General features: G+C 32.6%; 2 protein-coding genes across 3 annotated transcripts; one reads left to right on the top strand and one right to left on the bottom strand.

Annotated features, from left to right (window-relative positions):
• Positions 1–1678: 1678 nt before the first annotated feature.
• On the bottom strand, positions 1679–11746 carry LOC134711610 (uncharacterized). 2 transcript variants are annotated; one of them, XM_063572309.1, is made up of 3 exons: positions 11636–11746; positions 4229–6626; positions 1679–3535 (listed from the first exon to the last, which is right to left on the bottom strand). In XM_063572309.1, the coding sequence occupies exons 2-3, from the start codon at positions 6601–6603 to the stop codon at positions 3436–3438; spliced, it is 2475 nt and encodes an 824-aa protein (XP_063428379.1). In that variant the 5' UTR covers positions 6604–6626; positions 11636–11746; the 3' UTR covers positions 1679–3435. The 2 variants fall into 2 exon arrangements, with proteins under 2 accessions (XP_063428379.1, XP_063428378.1); XM_063572308.1 differs by having other exon boundaries at positions 11575–11745.
• A 6410-nt stretch (positions 11747–18156) lies between these two features.
• Positions 18157–22131, top strand: LOC134711609 (calcyphosin-like protein). The gene is made up of 4 exons (XM_063572307.1): positions 18157–18376; positions 20098–20275; positions 20700–20906; positions 21585–22131. The coding sequence occupies exons 1-4, from the start codon at positions 18303–18305 to the stop codon at positions 21684–21686; spliced, it is 561 nt and encodes a 186-aa protein (XP_063428377.1). The 5' UTR covers positions 18157–18302; the 3' UTR covers positions 21687–22131.
• Positions 22132–22402: the final 271 nt, after the last annotated feature.

Genomic DNA, 22402 nt, shown 5'->3' with positions numbered 1-22402 from the left:
CCTCCACCCCTTAAAAGATAACTTTGTGTATAAAATAAAATACAAATGCAATAATAAAATACACAACAAAGGAGAGAAAGAATTTTTCATTCAAGTTTGAGCAACGCATCTTTTTTCGAGAATAACGGAGACTTGGACACATAAGGAATCGGATTATATCATGTTACTATTTCACTATCCACAAATTAAAGTCTGGTACCTTTGACAACTATTAGCATGTTGGTATGTTCTTGGTTCTGTAGTAGTGTGTATTTCTCTATTAAGAATGTTTTTGTATTTATTTGTACTGAAGTCCTGTCATGTAATGTTGTCATTTTAGTGTTATATTTAACATTGCCTTAAAAGTGCAAGGTTTGGCTAGACGCAAAACCAGGTAAAACCCACCACTTTTCTTAAATGTCCTGTACCAAGCCAGGAAAATGGCAGTTGTTATCTTATAGTTCGTTTCTGTGGGCGTTTCATTGTTCTTTGTTTTTGTTGCACTTCAGTGTTTCTGTTGTTTTTCGAGTTTTCCTCTAAATTGATGTTGATGTGTTCCCCTCATTTTAAGTTTGTTACCTGGATTTGTTTTCTCTCAATCGATTTATGACTTTCGAACAGCGGTATACTACTGTTGCCTTTATTCAATCAGTATACCACGGGTATCTTTATACAAGAGATCCCCTTTGTCGAATATATTTTCCTTCATATGAATCTGTATATCTGGGAGTACGGTATTTTACTTTTTCATTCAAACATTATTAGATCGCAGTTTAGCCTTTTACAAGATTGTTTTTCTATCTAACCTGATGAATGTATCCCATAAAGTTGTCAAGCTCATTGCAATGATGCCAATACGTTAATCATGATGATTTTGAAATACATGCTTGAGAATACACCATAGAGGGCACCTGTTGCGGGATATTCAAGATACCTTCAGGTTTGTCTCCAGCTAACTCAATAGTTATTCATGCAACATGCTTTTGTCATTTTAAAATAACTGCTGAATCAGTACAGTTCACTGGCATAATGATTTAAGCAGCCCAGTAATCATGGCCTTGAACACTTAAATATAAATGGTGCAAAGTTCATAAAGAATGTTTATTGACAGAAAAGGATGTATCTCCTCCAGCTAGTATGACCTTCGAAAGATAAATTATTCTTCCTGTTCCATTTGTTTGATCTTTTGATTTGGCCCTTGTTAAATGACTTTCCATTTTGAATTTTTCCTTGGAGTTTCGATATTTTTTTTTATTTTACTTAAAACATGCCATGAGCAATCCTGGCCTTGAAGGCATAAAACTTTGCTCAGTGCTCGGAGCACAAAAATCATGCTCGAAACATGAAATCCAGCAATTTGATTGGTTGATTTTCAAGTCTGAGTACAAAAATCATGCACCAAAGTTTTATGACCGTGAGGCCTGATGTTAGTATTTATTATTTTTAATAGGGAGATATTTTTGATTGAGAACAATGAAAGAAGTATTATTCTTATATATTGAAATACATGTCATTAGCATATCATATAACCATGATAACCCTCCTATAATATTCTTTGAAGACTTTCAGTCAGTATTAAAGCAGTTAAGATGAGTGACATATTACATACATAAAACACAAAGTGTGATCAACATTTTAATATGAATATAAGAGTAATAGTTATACATGTTATACTAGATTAACATAAACATCTGTACAACAGAGGATTGATCAATAATGGTGGATTTCAAGTTGTATTAAAAAAATTACACAAAAAAATGACTTTTAACATTCAAATATAGTAAAATCTCAGGAAATAGAAAATTGGTAAATAACCTTAAATGTCAACTTGTTCTTTTTGATGAAAGTGTCAAACTGGTATAAAAATAGTTTCTTACAAAAAAAATGTTTAACAACTTTCTGTGCATCATTAGTTAATTAGACACAATCAGACATTTTATATCCAATGTAAAATATTTCTTTCTCCCTCTACTATATTATTTCCTTGTGTTTTACATAGCGTTTTAAATTTGGAACACATCAGTTTTTCATTCAATATAATAATTTTAAGACTTCTTTTTGTCCTCCGTTCCAATTTTACCATATATATATTCCAATGCATCTGGTTTCCATGTCTTTTTCACCAAAGCATTATTTTACACTCGATGCATCATTCCTTTTTTTCAATTTCAACATCCTGAACATACATCACTTTAAAAAATCTATTAAACACCTGCCTTGCAGACACATTTAATTGTTATTGGTCAAGAATCTTGTTTCACTCCTTCATTTTCTTTTCTATCTTTGTATACATTTGATTGTGCTTTGAATCCTCCATGACATACATTTTTCTGTATGCTTTTTAGTGTCTACATAATGTTGTATCAAGTTATTTTTTTTATTTTCAGAAATTTATTTACAAATAATGTACATAAATACACAAGTATATAATATGTATACTTTGTAAAATTGAGAAACAGTTACTAAATATCAGCGATTGGATTTTTCTAATATTACTGTAATTTTTCTTTCACCTTCCTCCTCTCAGTTTACGAATGTTCACTTATCATTTTTCCACAGAATAGGCAGCTTTTTCACACTTGTTATAGTGTTTATCTCCATTGTTAGAGCCATTTATATTTTAGACCAAAGGAAGGCACTGAAGAGCATTTATTTTTGAATCCACATAGACATCACAATTTTTACTATTATATGATATTGTACTGAACAGTGCAATGAACAATGCCGTTTTCTCCAATGAATTTATGTTCATTGCAAACATTTTTTTAGTAATAAAGCATGATTTTCAATTCCTACTTCTTCTAAAGCACATTATCTTCTTTAGGGTTATCATGACATTTTTTTTCGCAGCACATTTGTTTTTGGATAGCAATTGGATGCCAATCAAAAAATATCTTTAATATAATTTGTTGATATTCCTTCACATAAAGGTTCTTTGCATGAGTGCAAGTATATATACACACACGTTTTTTTACAATATAAACATGATAAACATATTTTCCTTGAAATATAATTACACTGCTGAAATAGCTTTTTTTTCTGTCCTGGATTCTTTGGAAGGTCATTATTGTTGTTAGATCAGGGACAGAAGTTGATCCCCACAAATTTACTTCAAAATCAAACTTTTCTCAATTCAGAATTCATTCCTAACAGCAGATAGTGTTGATGATGACAAGATAAACAAATGAAATATTTCAAACCTAATATTATACCTTTGGCAATGTTTTGTAATACTGTTCTGGTAATTTCTTAATACTATACTATATTTCATATTCATTAAGTACATTTTTAAAATACTTTCCTTTTTGGAGTTAGACAATCTTGAATTCTGTATGTATCCTTTCTTTGTAGAAGGTATAACCATTTGTTCCAATGTCACTTTATTCCAGGATTTCTCATTTACATGTACTTCTTTCAATTATTTAATAATTTTTCTTTAAATTCTTCTTCAATAAACTATGGTTTATTTGGCTCTTCTACCATTGCTCTTTTTAGTTTGACAATAGCCGCACTTCCAGAATAGCAGCCTGATAGTTTGTTAAAATCAACTGTAAAGCTGAAACATAATAAAAATGGTTATCAGTAAAACTTTCAACAACAACAAACTGTCTATCAAGCTCATACAATAATGCTATGTCAAGCTCTTAACCAAGTGTTTATCATTTCTTTACCCCAGTTTAGATACATTTAAAATAGACAACCAAAGAAAGATACCACCAATACTCTTCAATAGAGGACTAATTAAAGACGCTGATTGGGGATGTTTTGTCATCCACATATTTTGCAATCTGAAAATTAAACTGCCAATCAAACTTACATCTAATATTCTTAAACCAGAATTTAGGTTTAATATTTTTATTTTGGAATGTATCCTGTATTGCTTATTGTACCTTTTCTTTAAGTTGATGATTTCTTGCTAATGTTGAAACATTTTAGTGGCCTGTCATTTGATTAATTGTCGTTTGTTTTGTTTCCTGTCATGCTGGTGGCAAATTACACCATTGGAAAATTTATTGCTTCTCTTTATATAGTAAATAAATATAATCTTATTAGAAAGAGAGTTGAGCAATATTGAATTGCACTGATTAGTCACAAGGATGAACTATAGCCAAAAAAATCATACTTTGTACAGCACAAAAGATTGTTAAATCAGTACATGTAAAAAGATTGCTGATATGTACATTTGTAGCGTATTACTACTTTCATGACCCCCCCCCCCCTGAAACATATTATATACAAAATGACTTACTATTTTCCATCAACTAGCACTGTTGCTGTTTTTGCTGCCAGAAAGTTTTGATATCTAGTTTCCAAATCTTTGATGGTATTCTGTGAAATTTCTGTCCATTTATTGTTGTCAGCAATAGACCAGCATGGAATCTGATTAGTTGCATTATCATCATTATCTGGTACCTGCTTGGTTGTAGTCTCGCTCTTTAATGATAGCTGATTGGTGGTGGCCTCATCCTTTCTTTGAACCTTATTGGTTGCTGTCTCATTATTCAAAACTGCAGAAGATTTTGAATTTTTCTTAGGATTATATTGTTTTCCTGCAGAAGTAGCACCATCCTTTTCTAATTTCAATGCTGTATCCTCTATCAAATCTTTTGCTGCCATACACACATTTCTCTTCTCATCTATACTTGTTTCCTGTGAATTGGTCTCACTTGATATTGAACTCAGGCTTGTATCCATTACTTTCTGAATTTTGACTGAAATAACATCATCACCACCAACTTGTACCTTTCTTTTCAGCCTTTCTTTCGTATGGTCAGGTTTTTCATCATCCATCCCCAATCGATTTGACGAGCACTTTCTTCCAGTCTTTACAAGTTCATCTTTAAAATCATTTAATGACCATTTCAATAATGCTAAAACTCTGGTCAATCCATCAACTAAAACTCTTGGATCTAAACCATATTTGCAAAGGATTTCATACACATTTCCCTGTAGTAAACTATGATTTCGACGACATGAGGACCATATATTACAACGACCTTCAACAAAACTGCGACAAATATGAAGGAATGGACATTTTTGCTGCTGTTGTTGATTTCCTACTTTCTCTTTGGTCCTACACCCTTTTAAACTGTTGTAGAAATGACATATAATAGGGACAGTCACCCTGCATCTGTTTGCATCATGTTGGAGTAAAAGACACAAGTTTGGTAATTCTACTCTATGAAGGTAAAATTTTTGTTGTACCTCTATATTGTGATCATCACTCAAGTTGTGTCCAAACTTACATCTCATCATGTCACAAGAACTCAGAACATAGAATTTACAAATATGAAGTGCATCACAGTCACCCTGGCAAGATTTTGGATGATTTGAATGAGCCTGGCACAGTTTCACATCTGATTTTGCACGAACTAATTCAGTTCCCTCAGTGCTCAATCCACCCTCTTCATTATTTGCAATTTCCGTATCAAATTCAAACACTTTTGGGTATTTCTGTAAAAAAGGTTTCAAAACTTTATCATCTTTAAATCGATGCTTGACAGTACTTACAAATTCTTTTTCTAAACCTGCTACTGTATATTCTCCACCGTTTTTTAGCAGTAAATTTAGTAAGTCAGATATTAAATCTTCAACTGCCTCTTTTCCTAACAACTCTGGTTTAATTACAGGCAAATTTTTCAGTTCTTCCGCAAAATCTGGATCTATAACTGACTCTTCTTCTTTACTTTCAGAGCAAACATCAGTAGGTTTATTTTTCAAGAATTCTATAGCCATTTTAATACCAGATTCATTTGTTGGCCAATCATAACTACTTTGGTTTGATTGAGAGCTTACAACACTTTCTTCTAAAGGTTTATAAGTATCAGTTCTCTCATTTTTATCTTCAGAAAAATTCCTTTTATTCCAGTTTCTGTCTTTGTATCTTTCTTGTTTTGGATTACTGAAATGGAGGTCCTCATATCCTGCTCTTTTAAAATTCCTTCTTCTATCTCTAGCATCATGCACTCTTGTCTCATTATAGTACTGACATTCATTGTCATCTGTTTCTCTGTTATGATAATCATGTAAATCCCTTCGATCATAATCATTGCTATGCTGAAATTCAAAGTTATCTCCCATATCATAACTTCTGGCATCATATGGGTCTCTTAAATCTTTATTATAAGTTCTGTTTTCATAAATATCATTGTCTCGGCTACAACTGCCTCTATCACCTTCAGCAAAGTTAACGTCTCTATCTCTACGTTCATTTATATTGTCTCTCTCATAATACCGATCATATTCTTTGTCAGCAAATTCAGCATTATCTCTGCTGTAACGACCCCTATCTAAATATTCAAATGTATCACTAGCATGCCTTTCCCTACCTACAATACTATAATCATCTCTATCATAACATTGCTCCAGACTACCTGAATTTTCCTCAAAATTCCTATGGCAATAGCTTGTTTCATCTGACGTTTCATACAGATTTGATCGTGGGGAATTTCTAAAGTGACTTTTATCAAATATTTCTTGTGTATCCTTAAACCCTATATCATCAGTATTCCATCCTGGTCTATCTCTCTGAGCTTCTCTAGTCTTTGCTCTGCCACGTCCTCTGAAACTGTTGCCGCCAAACTTACTACGGGCACGCCCTCTGCCTCTCTGGTAGGGTCTCATGATTACTTGACTTTTCTTTTAATCTGAAATTTTGGTGCAAAAAAAATTTTCATTAATAATTATAAAATGTAGGATACAATCTGTTTCTGAAAGTAAAAGAGAATTACTGCAAATTGTGTAAAATGAATAATTCTAAAGACTAATTAATGTTGAAATGGGGTTGGAATAATATTGAGGTACATGTAGTTCGTCAATAAATAGATTGCTTTGCCAAGAGCAGCTGAATACAGCCACAGAGGTCCAATCCTGAAGTTTGGACAAAATGGACACAATATTCGCACTTGATACAGGTCTAAATTTGGATTGTTATTAAATATTTGACACATAATAGGTTTCTGAAACAGAATTACTGCAGTCATAGAACTTAGAATCTAGGTTATATGATTTAAATTTATATATTTTTTGTTTTTGTGCAATTCATTATGCTGTTGTGAAATGACCCCTTTCCCTTCCTAAACAAAGGGTAACCTACTATTTACACAATACACTATGCTGTTGTGAATTAACCCTCTCCCCAACCCACCCCTAAAAAATCCTGTTTACCCCCTTTTTAGCTTTTGTGCAAGACACAATGCAGTTGCCTATTGACACCCCCCCCCCCCTTTATTTTGCAAATAGTTCAATACCTGACAATTCTTTATTCATAATTTACAAGTTACAAGTAGTGTAGGTAGGTAAATCCAAACATACACAACATTGTATTTCAAATGTATTTGAGTTACCTCCCTTACACTGCTTTTTTAATTGTCTTAATTGTCCTTTTATCAGAAAAACCTAGTTCCCCCTCCCCTTTTTTACCCCTAATTCTTAAATGGTTTGAGCCAGAACCCCCTAAAATTTGATCCGAAACCATCCCTTTGTGGTATGAAATCTTGTAAAATTTCAGAGATATTTATACATATACATGACTTAAACACAAGTTTTTGTATGGAAACAATAAAAATGCTTTTTTGGGCCCCTTAATCCAAAACTGTTGGGACCATAACCCCAAAATCAATCCCAACCTTCCTTCAGTGGTACTGAACGATCTTGTAAAAAATTATAGAGATCCATATACTTAAACTAAAGTTAAATTATTGTCTGGACACTAAATGCGTCTTCAGACAACGACATGATTGCATTATGCATGTACATGTACAATGCAAAAAAAAAATTACGTCACATAAGACTTAGTTACCCTTTATGATTTTCATATTCTTGTATGTATAAATATATTAAATTATCTGCCTTTAATTTTTAACTAAAATTATATGGAAAGAAATACGATTTAAATTCATTTTTTTATTTCAAATCCTCTAAAATCATGAAAATGTCAAAACTTAGTTTGATAAAAATAAAAATCAGATCTTTCTTCTTTTCTTCTTTAAGTTTTCTAGTTTTCCATCTGAATAAAGATGATTAATAACTGGTGCATACATGGCCTATTTATTTAAAACTATCACTTTTCCCTTTGCTAGATATAGATACATGTACATGTTCATCATGTACATGTATAAGATTTATTGGACATGGTGTGGAACATCTGAAAATATCCCCATAAGCCTTATATTTTGAAAACATTATATGGTAAATTTAAATCAACCAATCATTTTGAGGGACATACATATAAAATTGAGAATGGAAATGGGGAATGTGTCAAAGAGACAACAACCCGACCATAGAAAAAACAACAGCATGTATACTCAGTGGCAACTTGATTACAAATTCCACCTGCAAACATAGATCAATTTGACAAAATTTATTGATACTTAACAGGGACAGTCTATACTAGCCGCACTGGTCACACTTATAACAATGTCTATACAAATTTGCAGACAGAACTGTGTGGTCGCTGATGTCACATGTCTCCATAGCAAATCTTTTCATATTTAAGATGTGTTCTTCATAATTACATGAATATGTTCAAGTTTAACAGGATTTTTGTTTATGAAATCTTATTTTATACATTTTGTTATTGTAATGTGCTGCTTTTGAAAAGATTCCTGAGATAGTTCTTTGAGAATATAAATATTTGACACTTAATAACACATAATATTCAATGAATTAAACGATAGAGTTTACTTCTTTGCTATGTTGAGAAATGCATACAATTAGGTTGGTCTAATTAAATGGGGAGTGTGATCATGGGACACAGATAATGCCACCACTTGCATATAACATTATAAAGGGACATAACTTCAGAACTGTAAAAGTGACAATACCCAAATTTGTACTTGATCTAAGTTGTGATGTGTGGTAATAACTCATAAGCATTGTTTCTTAATTCATAACATTTGGTTGAGGAAAACTAAAGATAGATTAATTGATTGTTTTAGGTGTTTTAAGTTACTTTTAACACCACTTTAAAGCCCCCCTTTTGCGCTATTTCTGGACAGTATTTGTTGGTGGAGGAAGACTAGTGAATTATTAAAGATTGAAGTGGAGTGCACCTGTACAAGCAGTGTTCGAACACACAACATCAGTTTTGACTTGCCTTGCAGCACAGGCACTTGTTTCTATCCATAGGAAGACCCACTATCAACATATATTTAGGTATCAGGTCCGTTTGCACCCAATATACTTCTGCACCCATTTTGTATTAGAAATGGGGAGGTCAAATTTCATTTATAAGATATTTTTTATACAAAAATTGAGAATGGAAATGGGGAATGTGTCAAAGAGACAACAACCCGACCAAATAAAAAAACAACAGCAGAAGGTCACCAACAGGTCTTCAATGTAGCGAGGAAATTCCCGCACCCGGAGGCGTCCTTCAGCTGGCCCCTAAACAAATATATACTAGTTCAGTGATAATGAACGCCATACTTATTTCCAAATTGTACACAAGAAACTAAAATTAAAATAATACAAGTATAGTATGATGTATATACCAAATAATTTTATTTTCTTGAATGAAATTTGAGGAATTATCATGTAATTTATTTTTTTAAATTTGATGAATAATAATTATAAAATGTTAATTATGTACGATTTCTGCTAATTTGTATTTATACACAGCCTAATCTGGTTTTAAAAAAATCATGATTGTTGTTTTAAGTCTTGCTTTGATGTAAAAAACTGCATATATTTAGCTTGGCATGACTAAAACCATTTAAGATTTTAAATTAAAAACATGAAATATAATTGTTTTCACAGCTTGTCTCCTTTGGTTTCATGTGTGTTAGGACAAGTATGACAATATGATGGCTAAATATTTATTGTAATACACTTTCCAAAACTCGTTTTACAAATAATTAAAGGGGGTATCATTGGGGGGGGGGGGGGGGGGGGGGGGGGGGGGTTTGATCCCAGATCCCGCTTACTGTTTTGTCAGATTTCCGTATCCTGCTTACACTATACATTTTTATGTGTAACAAATTCTCATTTTTTGTCATTTACCTTGTCCTGCTAGACCTCATTTCCCTTTTTCACGACACAATAATTTAACTTTCATGTGTCACGCTTCCAAAAAATGGGCAATCCCCTGTTACACTGACCCCAATGAGACATTAAACACAAAACCAATAAAATTTGGACACGGATCATTATTATTCTTTACCAAAAAAAACGATATAAAGGTACAATGTACAATTAGTATATTTCATAGTATATGAAAGTTAAAATAAAATGTGAGCACAAACGTGTAGGGTGCTAACAGACTTTGGATGCAAATGTGTAGGGTGCAAATGTGAAAGGGCGTGAACATGGTTGGGCGCGAACGGACCCAGATTCGTATATTTACGAGTCTTCCTATGGATAGAACCAAGTGCCTGTGACTTGCAGTCAATTATCAAGGGGTGAGTCTACACTAGCAGAATACATACATACAAGGTCATGTTTTTCTCTGGCTGTTTATGACGTCTTTACACTAAATCCATTGTATGTTGGATGTGTACATATTGATTGTTTAGACTTAGAGGCATGATTTTTTTATTAGTTGTTAGTGGCTTTGAACTAGCTGTCAGATAACTGTGAGTACTCTCAGATCTGTTCATTGTGTCTTTTTGTGTTGGGATGTATAAGTATGCGGCCACGTCCACTTGTATTTTTTGTCTATCTGGTCCGAGAACACAATTAATTCATAGTGCATTTCTTTTAGAACATAAATGAAAATTTAAAAAATCCCACCTGCGCTTTCTCAATGAAATTTTTACAGTGTGTTGTACTATTTTTGGAACAAATTATATTAAAATTATAGAAAACGTCATCGCCTCTAACTCAAAATATGGACAATTTTGTGTTTAGGGTGTCTCAAAATCTTTTGACAGCTTCCAAAGTGCTAATTTTTAACCTTTTTCAGCTGGACCAAATCACTACTTTCCTGTAAAATTCTGAACCCAAACTTTTTTGCAGTGTTATTTCACCCCCCTACTTACAATTTGAGGCATTAAACATGGAATAATAAATTTGGAAGGGGTATAAAAATTAATTGCAAGTAACCCACTGTTAACACTAGGGACTATATTCGTGAACAACGAAAATCAAGGGACGCCAATTGTGGTCTCGGACCATCTGATGAGTTAAGCCTTTTTCAACTGATTTTTATAGTTCGTTCTTATGGTGTACTGTTATACCACTGTCCCAGGTTAGGGGAGGGTTGGGATCCCGCTTTAATACATGTTTAACCCCGCCACATTATTTATGTATGTGCCAGTCCCATGTCAGGAGCCTGTAATTCAGTGGTTGTCGTTTGTTAATGTGTTACATATTTGTTTTTTGCTATTTTTTTTCACATAAATAAGGCCGTTAGTTTTCTTGTTTGAATTGTCTTACATTGTCTTATCAGGGCCTTTTATAGTTGACTATGCGGTTTGGGCTTTGCTCATTGTTGAAGACCGTACGGTGACCTATAGTTGTTTCAAATGTTTGTTTCATTTTGGTCTTTTGTGGAAAGTTGCCTCATTGGCATTCATACCACATTTTTTTTTATATACATGCTACCCTACATTCCCAAAAAATCAGATGAAAACAGCTCTTCACCTGATAACTCACATTTAGTTTCAGGCAACTTAGAGCATGCTTTTATATTTTCAAATGTCAAATATAAACTCACGAGACATTACGCAACTTTCCCGCCATACATAATTATTTTACTACGGTTGTGGCGTTTACATATGTTTTTCTAAGCTAAGAAAAGTCTTATCAACTAATTGGGACTGATGACAGAAAACTGATTAACCATAACCTGAAATTATCACAAAAACGAAGCTCACCTTACCTTTAAAATATTAAATGGGAAATCAAGCTCGGGACGACAACGAAAAAACAAATTTTAGTGCTATTTTAAATCTGTTGACTCCGATCTATAACCGCAATTGTCGGGATCAGGGGATTTCTTTAAAAAATGGTATAAATTAAGTTACAAATAAATATATCAATTTTATGGTCCATCTCCGCAGGAACATATCACTAGTATTTCTATTGAATTCAAAGGATGTTCAGGATAATCAGTTGAACAAATCCTTGAAAGTTCGGTTGATGACACTCATGACCACAGGCACCTTATTATAATAAGGTATATAGGATTTTTTTTTCTGAGACAAGTGCCTGTGCTCATGACTACAAAACAACTGAAGAATAAAATAACATCGATACAAACATGTACATATCGAGTTGAATTGCTATTAAAAGATTACAAATTAATATTGCAAAAAACTCAACACGAGTAACTAATATAGCCGACATGGTGACAGTTTATCATGGCTCTGAAGGGATATTGCAAATTGGTGTTTCATTAACGTCCAACGACAAATATTTGTAAGTATATATATCAAATAGGCAGAAAAGTAGCAACACAATCCAACCAAATAAGATATATATAATTAGCCGTCAAAATATCATACCAGGTTCTTTTACAGAAAGATCACATTCTTTTACTATCATGAAATGTACATATAGACCTAGTCCTATAACATATGACTTCGCATTCTTATTCAATTTTAAACGTTTTTATACTGATATTTTCATTTTTTATTTTTTTGGAATGCTCGGGTGGCACATTGATAGTAAACACAATATCAGAACAATTCATAGAAATAGTAAATAATGCCCCCGAGGTCATATGTTATAGGACTACATATAGAACTATAGCTATATATATGTCGTGTACAAGATGCGATTTTATACAGGTTATAACATGTACAAAAATGTTGTACATTTTATATCTTGTATAATGCAAAAATACAAGTTATAACATGTACAAAAGTACCTCATACATGTTATAATCTGTACAAAATATGGCTTGAAAATGGTTTCAACTTGTACAAAATTTAAGATTAATCTTAATGAAGTCAAAAATACATTTAAATTCACCAATGCATAAAGAACAACAAAAATAATTTTTCTGTAGAGGACAATGAACACAAAATTTCAGAAATATATGTTTCATGACTTATGTTGTCAAAATGTGTTTTTATGTAATTGTATGTTTTATGCTTTCCATCATGGCTTAAATAAGTGTGACACTATTTACTAAAAGCTTGCATTTCCCCAATGACAATTACATTATATACTACTAACTAAATTCATCCAAAAAATTTAAGAACAATGACTTATAATTTTGGGTAATACTCCTCCCTCTCCTTTTATAGCATGCAAAGACTAAAACAATTTCTCATATGCTTACTCTATAAAAGCAAGAGAAAGCTGAAATAGTTTAATTGGACCACGCTTCATTGTCAATATATTTGGATCTACTCTTCAACATTTTTGGCCATCAGCATGACTTATGTAAATTTGTTACTCAATTTTTATTTTATAAACTATGAGATCATTGCATGAGGCGAATGTCATTTTGATTGTTTTTAAATATATATCCTCTACTTTGAAAGCATTTATTTCTGGCCTTTGGATATTGTCTGCTCCATCGGCAGTTTTTTTTTTTTTAGACACATACCCCATTCCCATTCTCAATTTTATTTGTACCCATTCCCATTCTCAATTTTATTTGTACCCATTCCCATTCTCAATTTTATTTGTAAACACATCTATCCTGGCTATCCTCAGACATATATATCTTATGACAGGTCTTAGCAATGCTTCAAAATACCGACCCCTGGACATTAAAGGTATCAAAAAAAGGACAAAACACACTAGCATGAAGGAATAATAAAAAAGTTATGAAAATATTATTGAGGTTAATTACATCTGTTGTAATAATAGAAACATATCCTTATTTTTCAATTTTGTACAAGTTGAAACCATTTTTCAGCAATATTTTGTACAGGTTATAATTTACATGTACGAGGTACTTTTGTACATGTTATAACTTGTATTTTTGCATTATACAAGTTATAACATGTACAATATTTTTGTACATGTTATAACCTGTACAAAATCGCAACTTGTACACGACATATATATAGCTTGTCAGGCGCGAATCCAGAAAGGGGGAGAGGGTACGGGGGGTTGGAACCCCCTTTTTTTTGGACGATCAATACATTTGAATGGGGACATGTAACTGGACCCCCCCTTTTTTTGTCTTGGGTTAGGACCCCCCTTTTTAAAATGGCTGGATCCGCCCCTGCTTATTATTGTTTGTGAAACTTACCTTTATTGTGTATTTGCCTGATTTACATAACAAAACGGTTTCGACACAAAATAATTTAGATTGAGCTATTCGTATACACCACGTGCACATACCATGGAAAATTTTAACACAAATAATTCTTTGACACCAACTTGATGACATAGAAAATAGGGCACCATACGGCATCAACAATGAGAAAAAAATCATACCACATAGTCAGCTATAAAAGGCCCCGAAATAACAAATGTTAAACAATTAACAATTATTTAACGAGAAAACTAACAGCCCGATTTATATACAAAACCATGAGGACAAAAAACAAATGGAATGCACAGTAACAAATAACAAACATTAAAATAAAAGCACCTGGCTTGGGACAGACACATACAGAAGGAAATTAAGGGTTAAATATGTTTGTGGGCGGCCAACATTCCCCCTAACATGGGACATTGGTGTATCTCCACAATATAAAAGAAAACAAATCCGCTGAAAAGGACTTAACTCACAAGACTGATACAAAGAAGAAAAACAAGAAACAAAAGCACAGACCGGGTTTGGCAGGGTAGTTATACATCCCAACTCTGGTGGATAGTTGTCTCATAGGCAATCATACCCCATCTCCTCATAATGACATTAATGTCAAAAAATGTGTCTGTGTTAGGATTACGGGTCTTCCTTTGGACTGTTACCTTGTGAACTAGCATATTCAAAATCCGGTTCAGGGTGTATGTCTTGTTAAAAGCAGAGTTAATAAATATCCATATCATAGTAGCATGTATCCGTCATGATATGCATGTAATAGTTTCCACTGAACTCAACCATCGTCATCATTGACTTTTCATTTTCAAACCATCTCTTGTGTTCATCTAATACAGCTGTTAAAACCTGTTGCACGCCAGGCTAATCTATAATTTCGTTGTTTCTTGTAATTCTGCATGTATCTTGATTCTCTGCTCAATATTTCAAAAATTTCACTATATTCGAAACTACTCATCTTTAAAATCAAATAACTGACCTTCGAAATTTTACATCCGATGATAAACAAGGTTGTCAGATTTGATGAATTAATCTTATTTTTGTCTTTGCATTGTATTTTTTTTTCATGTTTTTGTTCGAAAAAACTTCAAATGCACATCAATAGATCAGTTCTTTCTGTTTTGCGTAGGCTTTGTTATATCCACGAAGACATTAATTAATTTTTCCATTTTTGTCTCTGACAAGTAAATTTACTATTTTAAAATACAATTATTAATCGTGTTTGATTTCATAGATAATGATTTGTTAAAAAACCAACTTTTATTATTTACATTTTACAGTGAAAAGCTTGTTATCTACTATTTCAGCTACTTAATAAATTTCCTTTTCTCACGAACCAATTTTGAAAGCTAAGCAACGGATTTTACTGCATTTTCTCACCCGAGAGTCACAGCGAAGCCTTCAATCCGGAGTAAAAAATCTTGCGCTTCATGAAAAGTTATAGATAAACCATAGTCTAAACGTCTTGAATGGAATTCCTTGCTAGATGCCGATAATCCAAAATCTTTGCAGGGAGACTTTGATTCGCACAGCAGATAAGACTACAATAGTAAAACAACAAGTCCTTACTACATTCGAGGCAATTTGAATTAAATCTAAGATTGTCATTATTATTCAACAAGATCTAGGGAATACATTTTAAACCACCTATAATTCTGCAACATGCTTTAACATTTAATTACAATGCTATTTAAGGGTTGAAACTTGTTACAAAATGATTTAAAGAGTTGGGTATCATGTGGATATTAGATTTTCCGACAGGAAAGTCAAGCAAATATTTCAAAAACATTTTTGTTTATTTTATTGAATGTTCTTATCAATGTCAACGTAAAGTAAGTTAAGCACAATCATTATAAAACCTGATAGGTAATGATTACTTATAACTATATTTCTTTGGGTTTTTTTGCTTTTGTGCCAATTAACATTTTATTTGCACCAAAACAGTTCATTGTCTTTGAGCCAACAATACAGAAAATGGTTAAATAATAGATCTTTATTGGAAATATTAGTTTTCTCGTTTGAAGTTTTTTACATTTGTCATAGCTGATTATGCAGTATGAGCTTTTGTAATTTTCAAAGACCATACAGTGACCTATAAGTGTTAATTTCTATGTCATTGGCAATCATACCACATCTTCTTATTTTATAGTGTAATAATCATGTAAAAACAAAATTGTGATAACATAGTATAACATATTGGTGATAAATTATATTCACCAATAAACCAAAATTATAACATTAAAGACATTAAACCCTTTTGAATTTTTTTCATACTGGGATTGTAGATTTTGCTTCTCTATTTGACAGTGGTTAACTGTATCATTTACAGCGGATTCCAGTGAGTGTGTAGCGAAAGGTAATATCTTTGGTTAGCTTGCTTGTTAGATGAACCGCGAAGTCATTATTATGTCAGGTGTTCTACCCACCTTTCGAAGTAGCATAGTCCAACCGACAGATCGATTGGTTTTCTGTCGGATTAGTCTATTCTTAAAGTAGGATAGTTTACATAACCTAACAATAACTTCACGGTTCAGCTAACAAGCAAGCTAACCAAAGATACTACCTTTGGCTACACACTCAATGGAATCTGCTGTAACGGTGTTGCTGTGCTACATTTGTTGTGATTCTGACTTTGCACCTTGCAACTCTATTTATACGTTTTATATTCTTTTTTTTAATACATCATATTTCCTTCATTTCATGTCTTTAAAAATCACAAATGCATTTCCTTCGATATTTTTATCCGAATTAACTAAGTCCAATTGTCACCTAGAACATAAAAAAAACATTTTTCACCAGTTTTATACGAGCAATCAGTATGAACTCACTTACTTACCCAATGAGGAATGGGTGATTCTCTAAAACATTTCTTATACGAGCCTCGCATTCAGGATTCAACTTGCATCAAATTAGTTATATTCCACCTTTAAATTGGCGCAAAAGTAATACTTATTCAGTTAAGCGCAAATGAAATACGATCCTGTGGCGACAATGACTTTTACTGCATTTTTCAATAAACAGCTTCGCCACAAGCACGTGATACGCCCGTCGTATTGTGTGTGAAGTTTTAAGTAAAAATCATAAAAAGTTTCAGAGACACGACGCGACATGATGTGACCCCCCCCCTTTTTTTTTTACAAAAAGAGTCGATTACTCTTAAATCGTTTTTAAATCATCATAAAAAAATATACAGATCTTTAGATTATTATAACTAAGAAGAGTGTAAAGTTTTAAACAATATTCATAAATTGTTTTGAGATACGGCGCGACATATTAAAACCCCACTTTTCTTTACCAAAATAAAAACAATTTCTCAAAAATAAAATTTTGAATCATCACCAAAAGGTATAAAGATCTTTAGATTAATATAGCTGAGCAGTGTGTTCAGTTTTAATCAATAATCATACATGGTTTTTGAGATACGGCGCGACATGTGAACCCCTCCCCCCCTTTTTTTAACAAAAAAACTCAATAACTCTAAGATATAACATTGAATCATCACCAAAAAGTATGTACAGATCTTTAAATTATATAGTATAGTGTTTTTAAATACATCTGAAAAAGTGAATTATGTACTGATATTCTTTTGACAAAAAAAATCTGAATTAGTATTGTCTGGTAGAGTCTGAAACTTCATCCAGCAAGATAAAAATTAGATAACTTCAGGCTGGCTTTTCTGATTATATAGTAATATTATCCCATGGAATTCAACGCTAAGTATCTACATAAAACTATTTTTTAATCTGAAATCTCCTTCACTTTTTTTTTTTTAGACAAACAAGGAAATAATTGCATTTTCGTTGATAAAACTATTTTTACTATTTATATATGTGTCACACTTATTGCATTGCAAAGATATGTAGATTGCTATGAATCTACTTATGTAAACTATTAGTAGTGGGAAGAGACGACAAAACATTAGAAAGAATTTGTTGTCACAAATATACCTTTTGAATAAGCCAACATATGTTTAAACTTCCCGTGGTTTCGAACAAACAAGTCTATTTTTATTGATCATTTATTGTAAGTAAACAATTTACCTGTGTACAAGTCCATATCATACGGTTACATGTAAGTTGTGTGAAACGTGGGTGATTCACATAATTATACAGGTTAAAAAACACAGAGCATCCGTAGTTACTTGAAGAAGAAAAAAATGGCTGACAAACTAGCAGAACTGAGAGCGAAATGTCTAGAGCGAGGAGCTGGTGGAATACACGGCATTGGCAGGTAATTTTAAAGCATTGCTGACTTTCACATTTTTCAAGCGTACCAACAATTTTAAATTGATAACTGCTTTTAGCCTGGGGTTTAAATATGTCTTGACTGAAACTAGAACGTAGTATTTATGCGTTTTACTTTTAGAAATGATCATTACTTGGTGGTTGTGACATTGTTTTAGACTACGTGTTTAATATTTTCTGAGTTGAAAGACCTCGGGAATTGGAATCATTACTGATTATGACAACATGCACAAGTCGAATAAAATGATAAAGCTACTATAAAAAAAATTGAACAGAAACTTGTCTGCCTCAGAAAGTAATCTCTCGACGGTCGATCTCTTGGACCATTCAGTTTGTTTAAAGCAACACACAACTTACATTTCAAATGGGTGTTAGCCAAAATATCATTGTCTATACCCTTCCGAAGCACCTGAGATCACATCAGTTATCGGTGGGGTTCGTGTTGCCTATTTTTTTGTTTTCTATGTTGTGTCATGTGTACTATTGTTTGTCTGTATTATTTATACCCTTCCGGAGCACATAAGATCACACCAGTTTTTGGTGGGGTTCGTGTTGCTTATTCTTTGGTTTTCTATGTTGTGTCATGTGTACTTTTGCTTGTCTGTTTGTCTTTTTCATTTTTAGCCATGGCGTTGTCAGTTTATTTTCGATTTATGAGTTTGACTGTCCCTCTGGTATCTTTCGTCCCACTTTTATATAAAGAAAACTATACTTGGTGCTCCAAGTAACCAATATTGTCCACCTTTCAGTTTGCATAAAATGTATATAATGCAATGAGAACATTTAAAATAGTTCCCAGCTATTAAAACGCAAAATGAAAAAATAATGTCATCTTTCAAGTGTAATGTCTCCTATACAATGCTATATTAGTCGACTAATGATTGTAGGCAAGTGACTTACAGTTTCTCTAAATCTTGAACAGTTACTACGAAAAAAAAATCACAAAGAGTACATACATCGTCATTCAACGGCAAACACTCGGTAAAGAGACATTTATTTTCTATATTGAGTAACCTGCATGATTTTTTTTTTCTTTTTCTGTGAACGAGCTTTTGGTAACTGCGAGCCCTCTCAGATTTTCACTCAGTTGTGTCTCAGGGGGTTTGTAAGTTGGTTTTGAGTTTTATATCGATCAGATAAGTAAGCTTGTTCTTTTTAGTTAATTAGTTTATTAGAATGGTGAGGGGTTTATGAAGAGTTTCAGATCCTGAATTGTACACTCATTCGAAATAAATTACAAGAACACATCGTTTTATTTTAAACTTAAAATTGTAGGTTATGCAAAGAACAATTGTTAAAAAAAGAAACGTCGATTCCCTTTTGTTTTAAACAGTTAGTGCATAAAAATCTCAGGTGACAAGCATTATGTACATTTATATATTATATACCATATGATAATGTGGTTCATAAATGTTGTCGCTTCTCTTTTTTATATAGTCTAGACCGTTGGTTTTCCTGTTTGAATTATTTTACAATAGTTTCTTTGGGCCCTTTATAGCTTGCTGTTCGGTGTGAGACAAGGCTCAGTGTTGAATGCCGTACTTGACATATAATTGTTAACTCTTTATACATTGTGACTTTGATGTAGTGTTGTCTCATAACACATTTTATTTTATATTAGCCGTCGAAGACATGTTCCTGTAATGTTTGACATTATGAAATGTCAGAAAATACAAATTAATCACTCAGTTAATTTTGATGTTGTAGAACTTTTCGAAATATTGACGACGATGGTAGTAAATCTCTTAGTCTTGAGGAATTCAGATATGGTCTAAAAGACTTTGGCCTTAGCTTTCCAGAAAGTTCTGTGCAAGAGTTGTTTACCTACATTGACAAAGATGGCAGCGGTACAATTCGATTTGATGAATTCCTACAAGCAATAAGGGTAACTATCATATTATAAGACGCGAAGGCAACTACAAGTGTTAACATTTTAATCTCTTTTAATTGTAGCTATTTTAAGCGGCAGTAAATTATACTTAGCGAATGTGAGAAAGACCTTTTGGTATTCTGCACAAAATTGCTGAAGTGGTCTGTAAAACTCGCTCTCCCCCGGTTTTTAGTCTCATACTAAAAAGTTGTTTTTTTTCTGACCTTTGCCCTGCTACTGTCTAAATATATTGCTTGACCTACACGACCAATCAGATTTTTGTTTAATTTCGTTAGTTAATATATGGTAACAGTAATGCTTAATAAACTAATGGTGAAATACATAAACAATTTAAAACACAAGATAGGCGAATAGGTTGATAGATAAGTATTCCCTTATTATCAGAGGTCAACTTTGCCTTGTTTACTTTACCTTCCAGCCTCCTATGTCGCAGACTAGAATCTCAATCATCAACGAAGCATTTAAAAAGTTTGACAAAAATGGTGATGGTGTAATCTCCGTAGCTGACCTCAAGGGTGTTTACGATGCAAAACACCACCCTAAATACAAGAGTGGACAAATGACAGAAGACCAAGTTTTTAGAGAATTTCTTGACGTGTTTGACCATGGTGTTAAAGACGGAAAGGTGAGTTACCATTTTTTTGTTATGTAGTTTGTTTCAATGTAAATTCTCATGTTCGATTTTCTACCATATGTTTTTTCCGTTTGTTATAGCAAGAAATAATTAAGCGATTAAAAGAATCTTTAATCTCAAATTAATCAACAATCATATTCATTATATGCAAAACATACTGCATTTTATAGAAATAAAAAAAATAGTCGAAGCATGCACAAAAACTAGTTTCATTATCTAAATTGGGGTAACTGACCACAGCTGTTTTAAAAGTGTTATCGTACGATACGTCAAAGTGTAATAACCTATCGCACGAAAGTGTAATTGCAGATGTATGGTCAGTTTCCTTCGGTTTGTTCGATCGGAGCACCAGAATTGCCGGAAAGTGGACGTGCACAAGTTGATGATATATTTTTTGATAATATAACATGCATCCATAAAATCGAATTCAGCAATGAGGGTAATTTCAATACATAATTTGAAAGATAAGTGCTTATGTGTTGGCAGTTCTCTGTGAGTTAAAAAAAAAGAACATGCAGTGAAATTTGTCTACACCTGCATGTCTGTATTTTGCAACAATTATGCAACAAAATTCAATCATTTAATTAAAGTTTGTCAATTGTTCATCTTTCTTCTGATCTACATTGAGTCTATATTGTTCTGTTTAACTTTATTTTTTATGTGACCTAGGTGACCAAAGAAGAATTTATCAATTACTACAGTGGTGTAAGTGCCTCTGTAGATACTGACCAATACTTTGTGGAAATGATGAGAAGTGCATGGAAAATGTAGGGAGACTGTTCAATAGGAACTTCAACATTAAGACAAAGGATGGTCGATATTTAATACTTCTGCAAGCAGTAGGGACGGCGATATACTAGTTGATGAGATTTGTTGAGCAACAGCTAGATGCAGTGAATAATATTTACCTCATCCTAGATCAAAATGTATATTATGTAGGAATTATTCATGTCTGCCCATCTTTCTATGTATGTCTGGCTCATAGTTTGTCAATACAACGAAGGATATTATGATATGCATTTAATAACTGTTTCCTAACATCAGATTGTATCATAAAGAAAGGAATTTAAATAATTATAAAGGTAATTAGCTTTGGTTAATTTGCTACCCTTATAGATTTGTATACCTCATTTTCAAATATGAAAAGTCTTGCCCAGCTAAAAACTTCATGTATTTCAAACTATATTAAAATCAAAATTAAATGACTAGTCACTTACCTAGTTCAATTTTACTCAACCAACACGCAAACATGCATTGTTGTTTCCCGTTCACAACTTTTTAAATCAGTGGAAGTATATCTATAGAAATGTGTTTCAGAAGGTCATTTTCACCGATTTTGTTTGTCTGTCTCAGAACTTTTTAAATGCATCAATATATATTAATGATAATTTGTATTAACTGTTCCAATCCCTGAAATTACTGTCAATAATGTTCATATATGAGGTTAAAATGTTTCTGAGAATTCAAGTTTACAACTAGCAATGCTA

This window comes from Mytilus trossulus, chromosome 3 (genome assembly GCF_036588685.1).
Source record: "Mytilus trossulus isolate FHL-02 chromosome 3, PNRI_Mtr1.1.1.hap1, whole genome shotgun sequence".
NCBI lineage: Eukaryota > Metazoa > Mollusca > Bivalvia > Mytilida > Mytilidae > Mytilus > Mytilus trossulus.
Note: the sequence above shows the minus strand (reverse complement) of the source record. Positions and strands in the feature narration are given on the sequence as shown.

Coding starts and splice junctions, on each gene's coding strand:
- LOC134711610 (XM_063572309.1), bottom strand. CDS start 6,603: ATGAGACCCTACCAGAGAGGCAGAGGGCGTGCCCGTAGTAAGTTTGGC. Junction 3,536..4,228: donor GTGCTAGTTGATGGAAAATA/GTAAGTCATTTT, acceptor ATTATGTTTCAG/CTTTACAGTTGATTTTAACA.
- LOC134711609 (XM_063572307.1), top strand. CDS start 18,303: ATGGCTGACAAACTAGCAGAACTGAGAGCGAAATGTCTAGAGCGAGGA. Junction 18,377..20,097: donor GGAATACACGGCATTGGCAG/GTAATTTTAAAG, acceptor TTGATGTTGTAG/AACTTTTCGAAATATTGACG. Junction 20,907..21,584: donor ATGGTGTTAAAGACGGAAAG/GTGAGTTACCAT, acceptor TATGTGACCTAG/GTGACCAAAGAAGAATTTAT.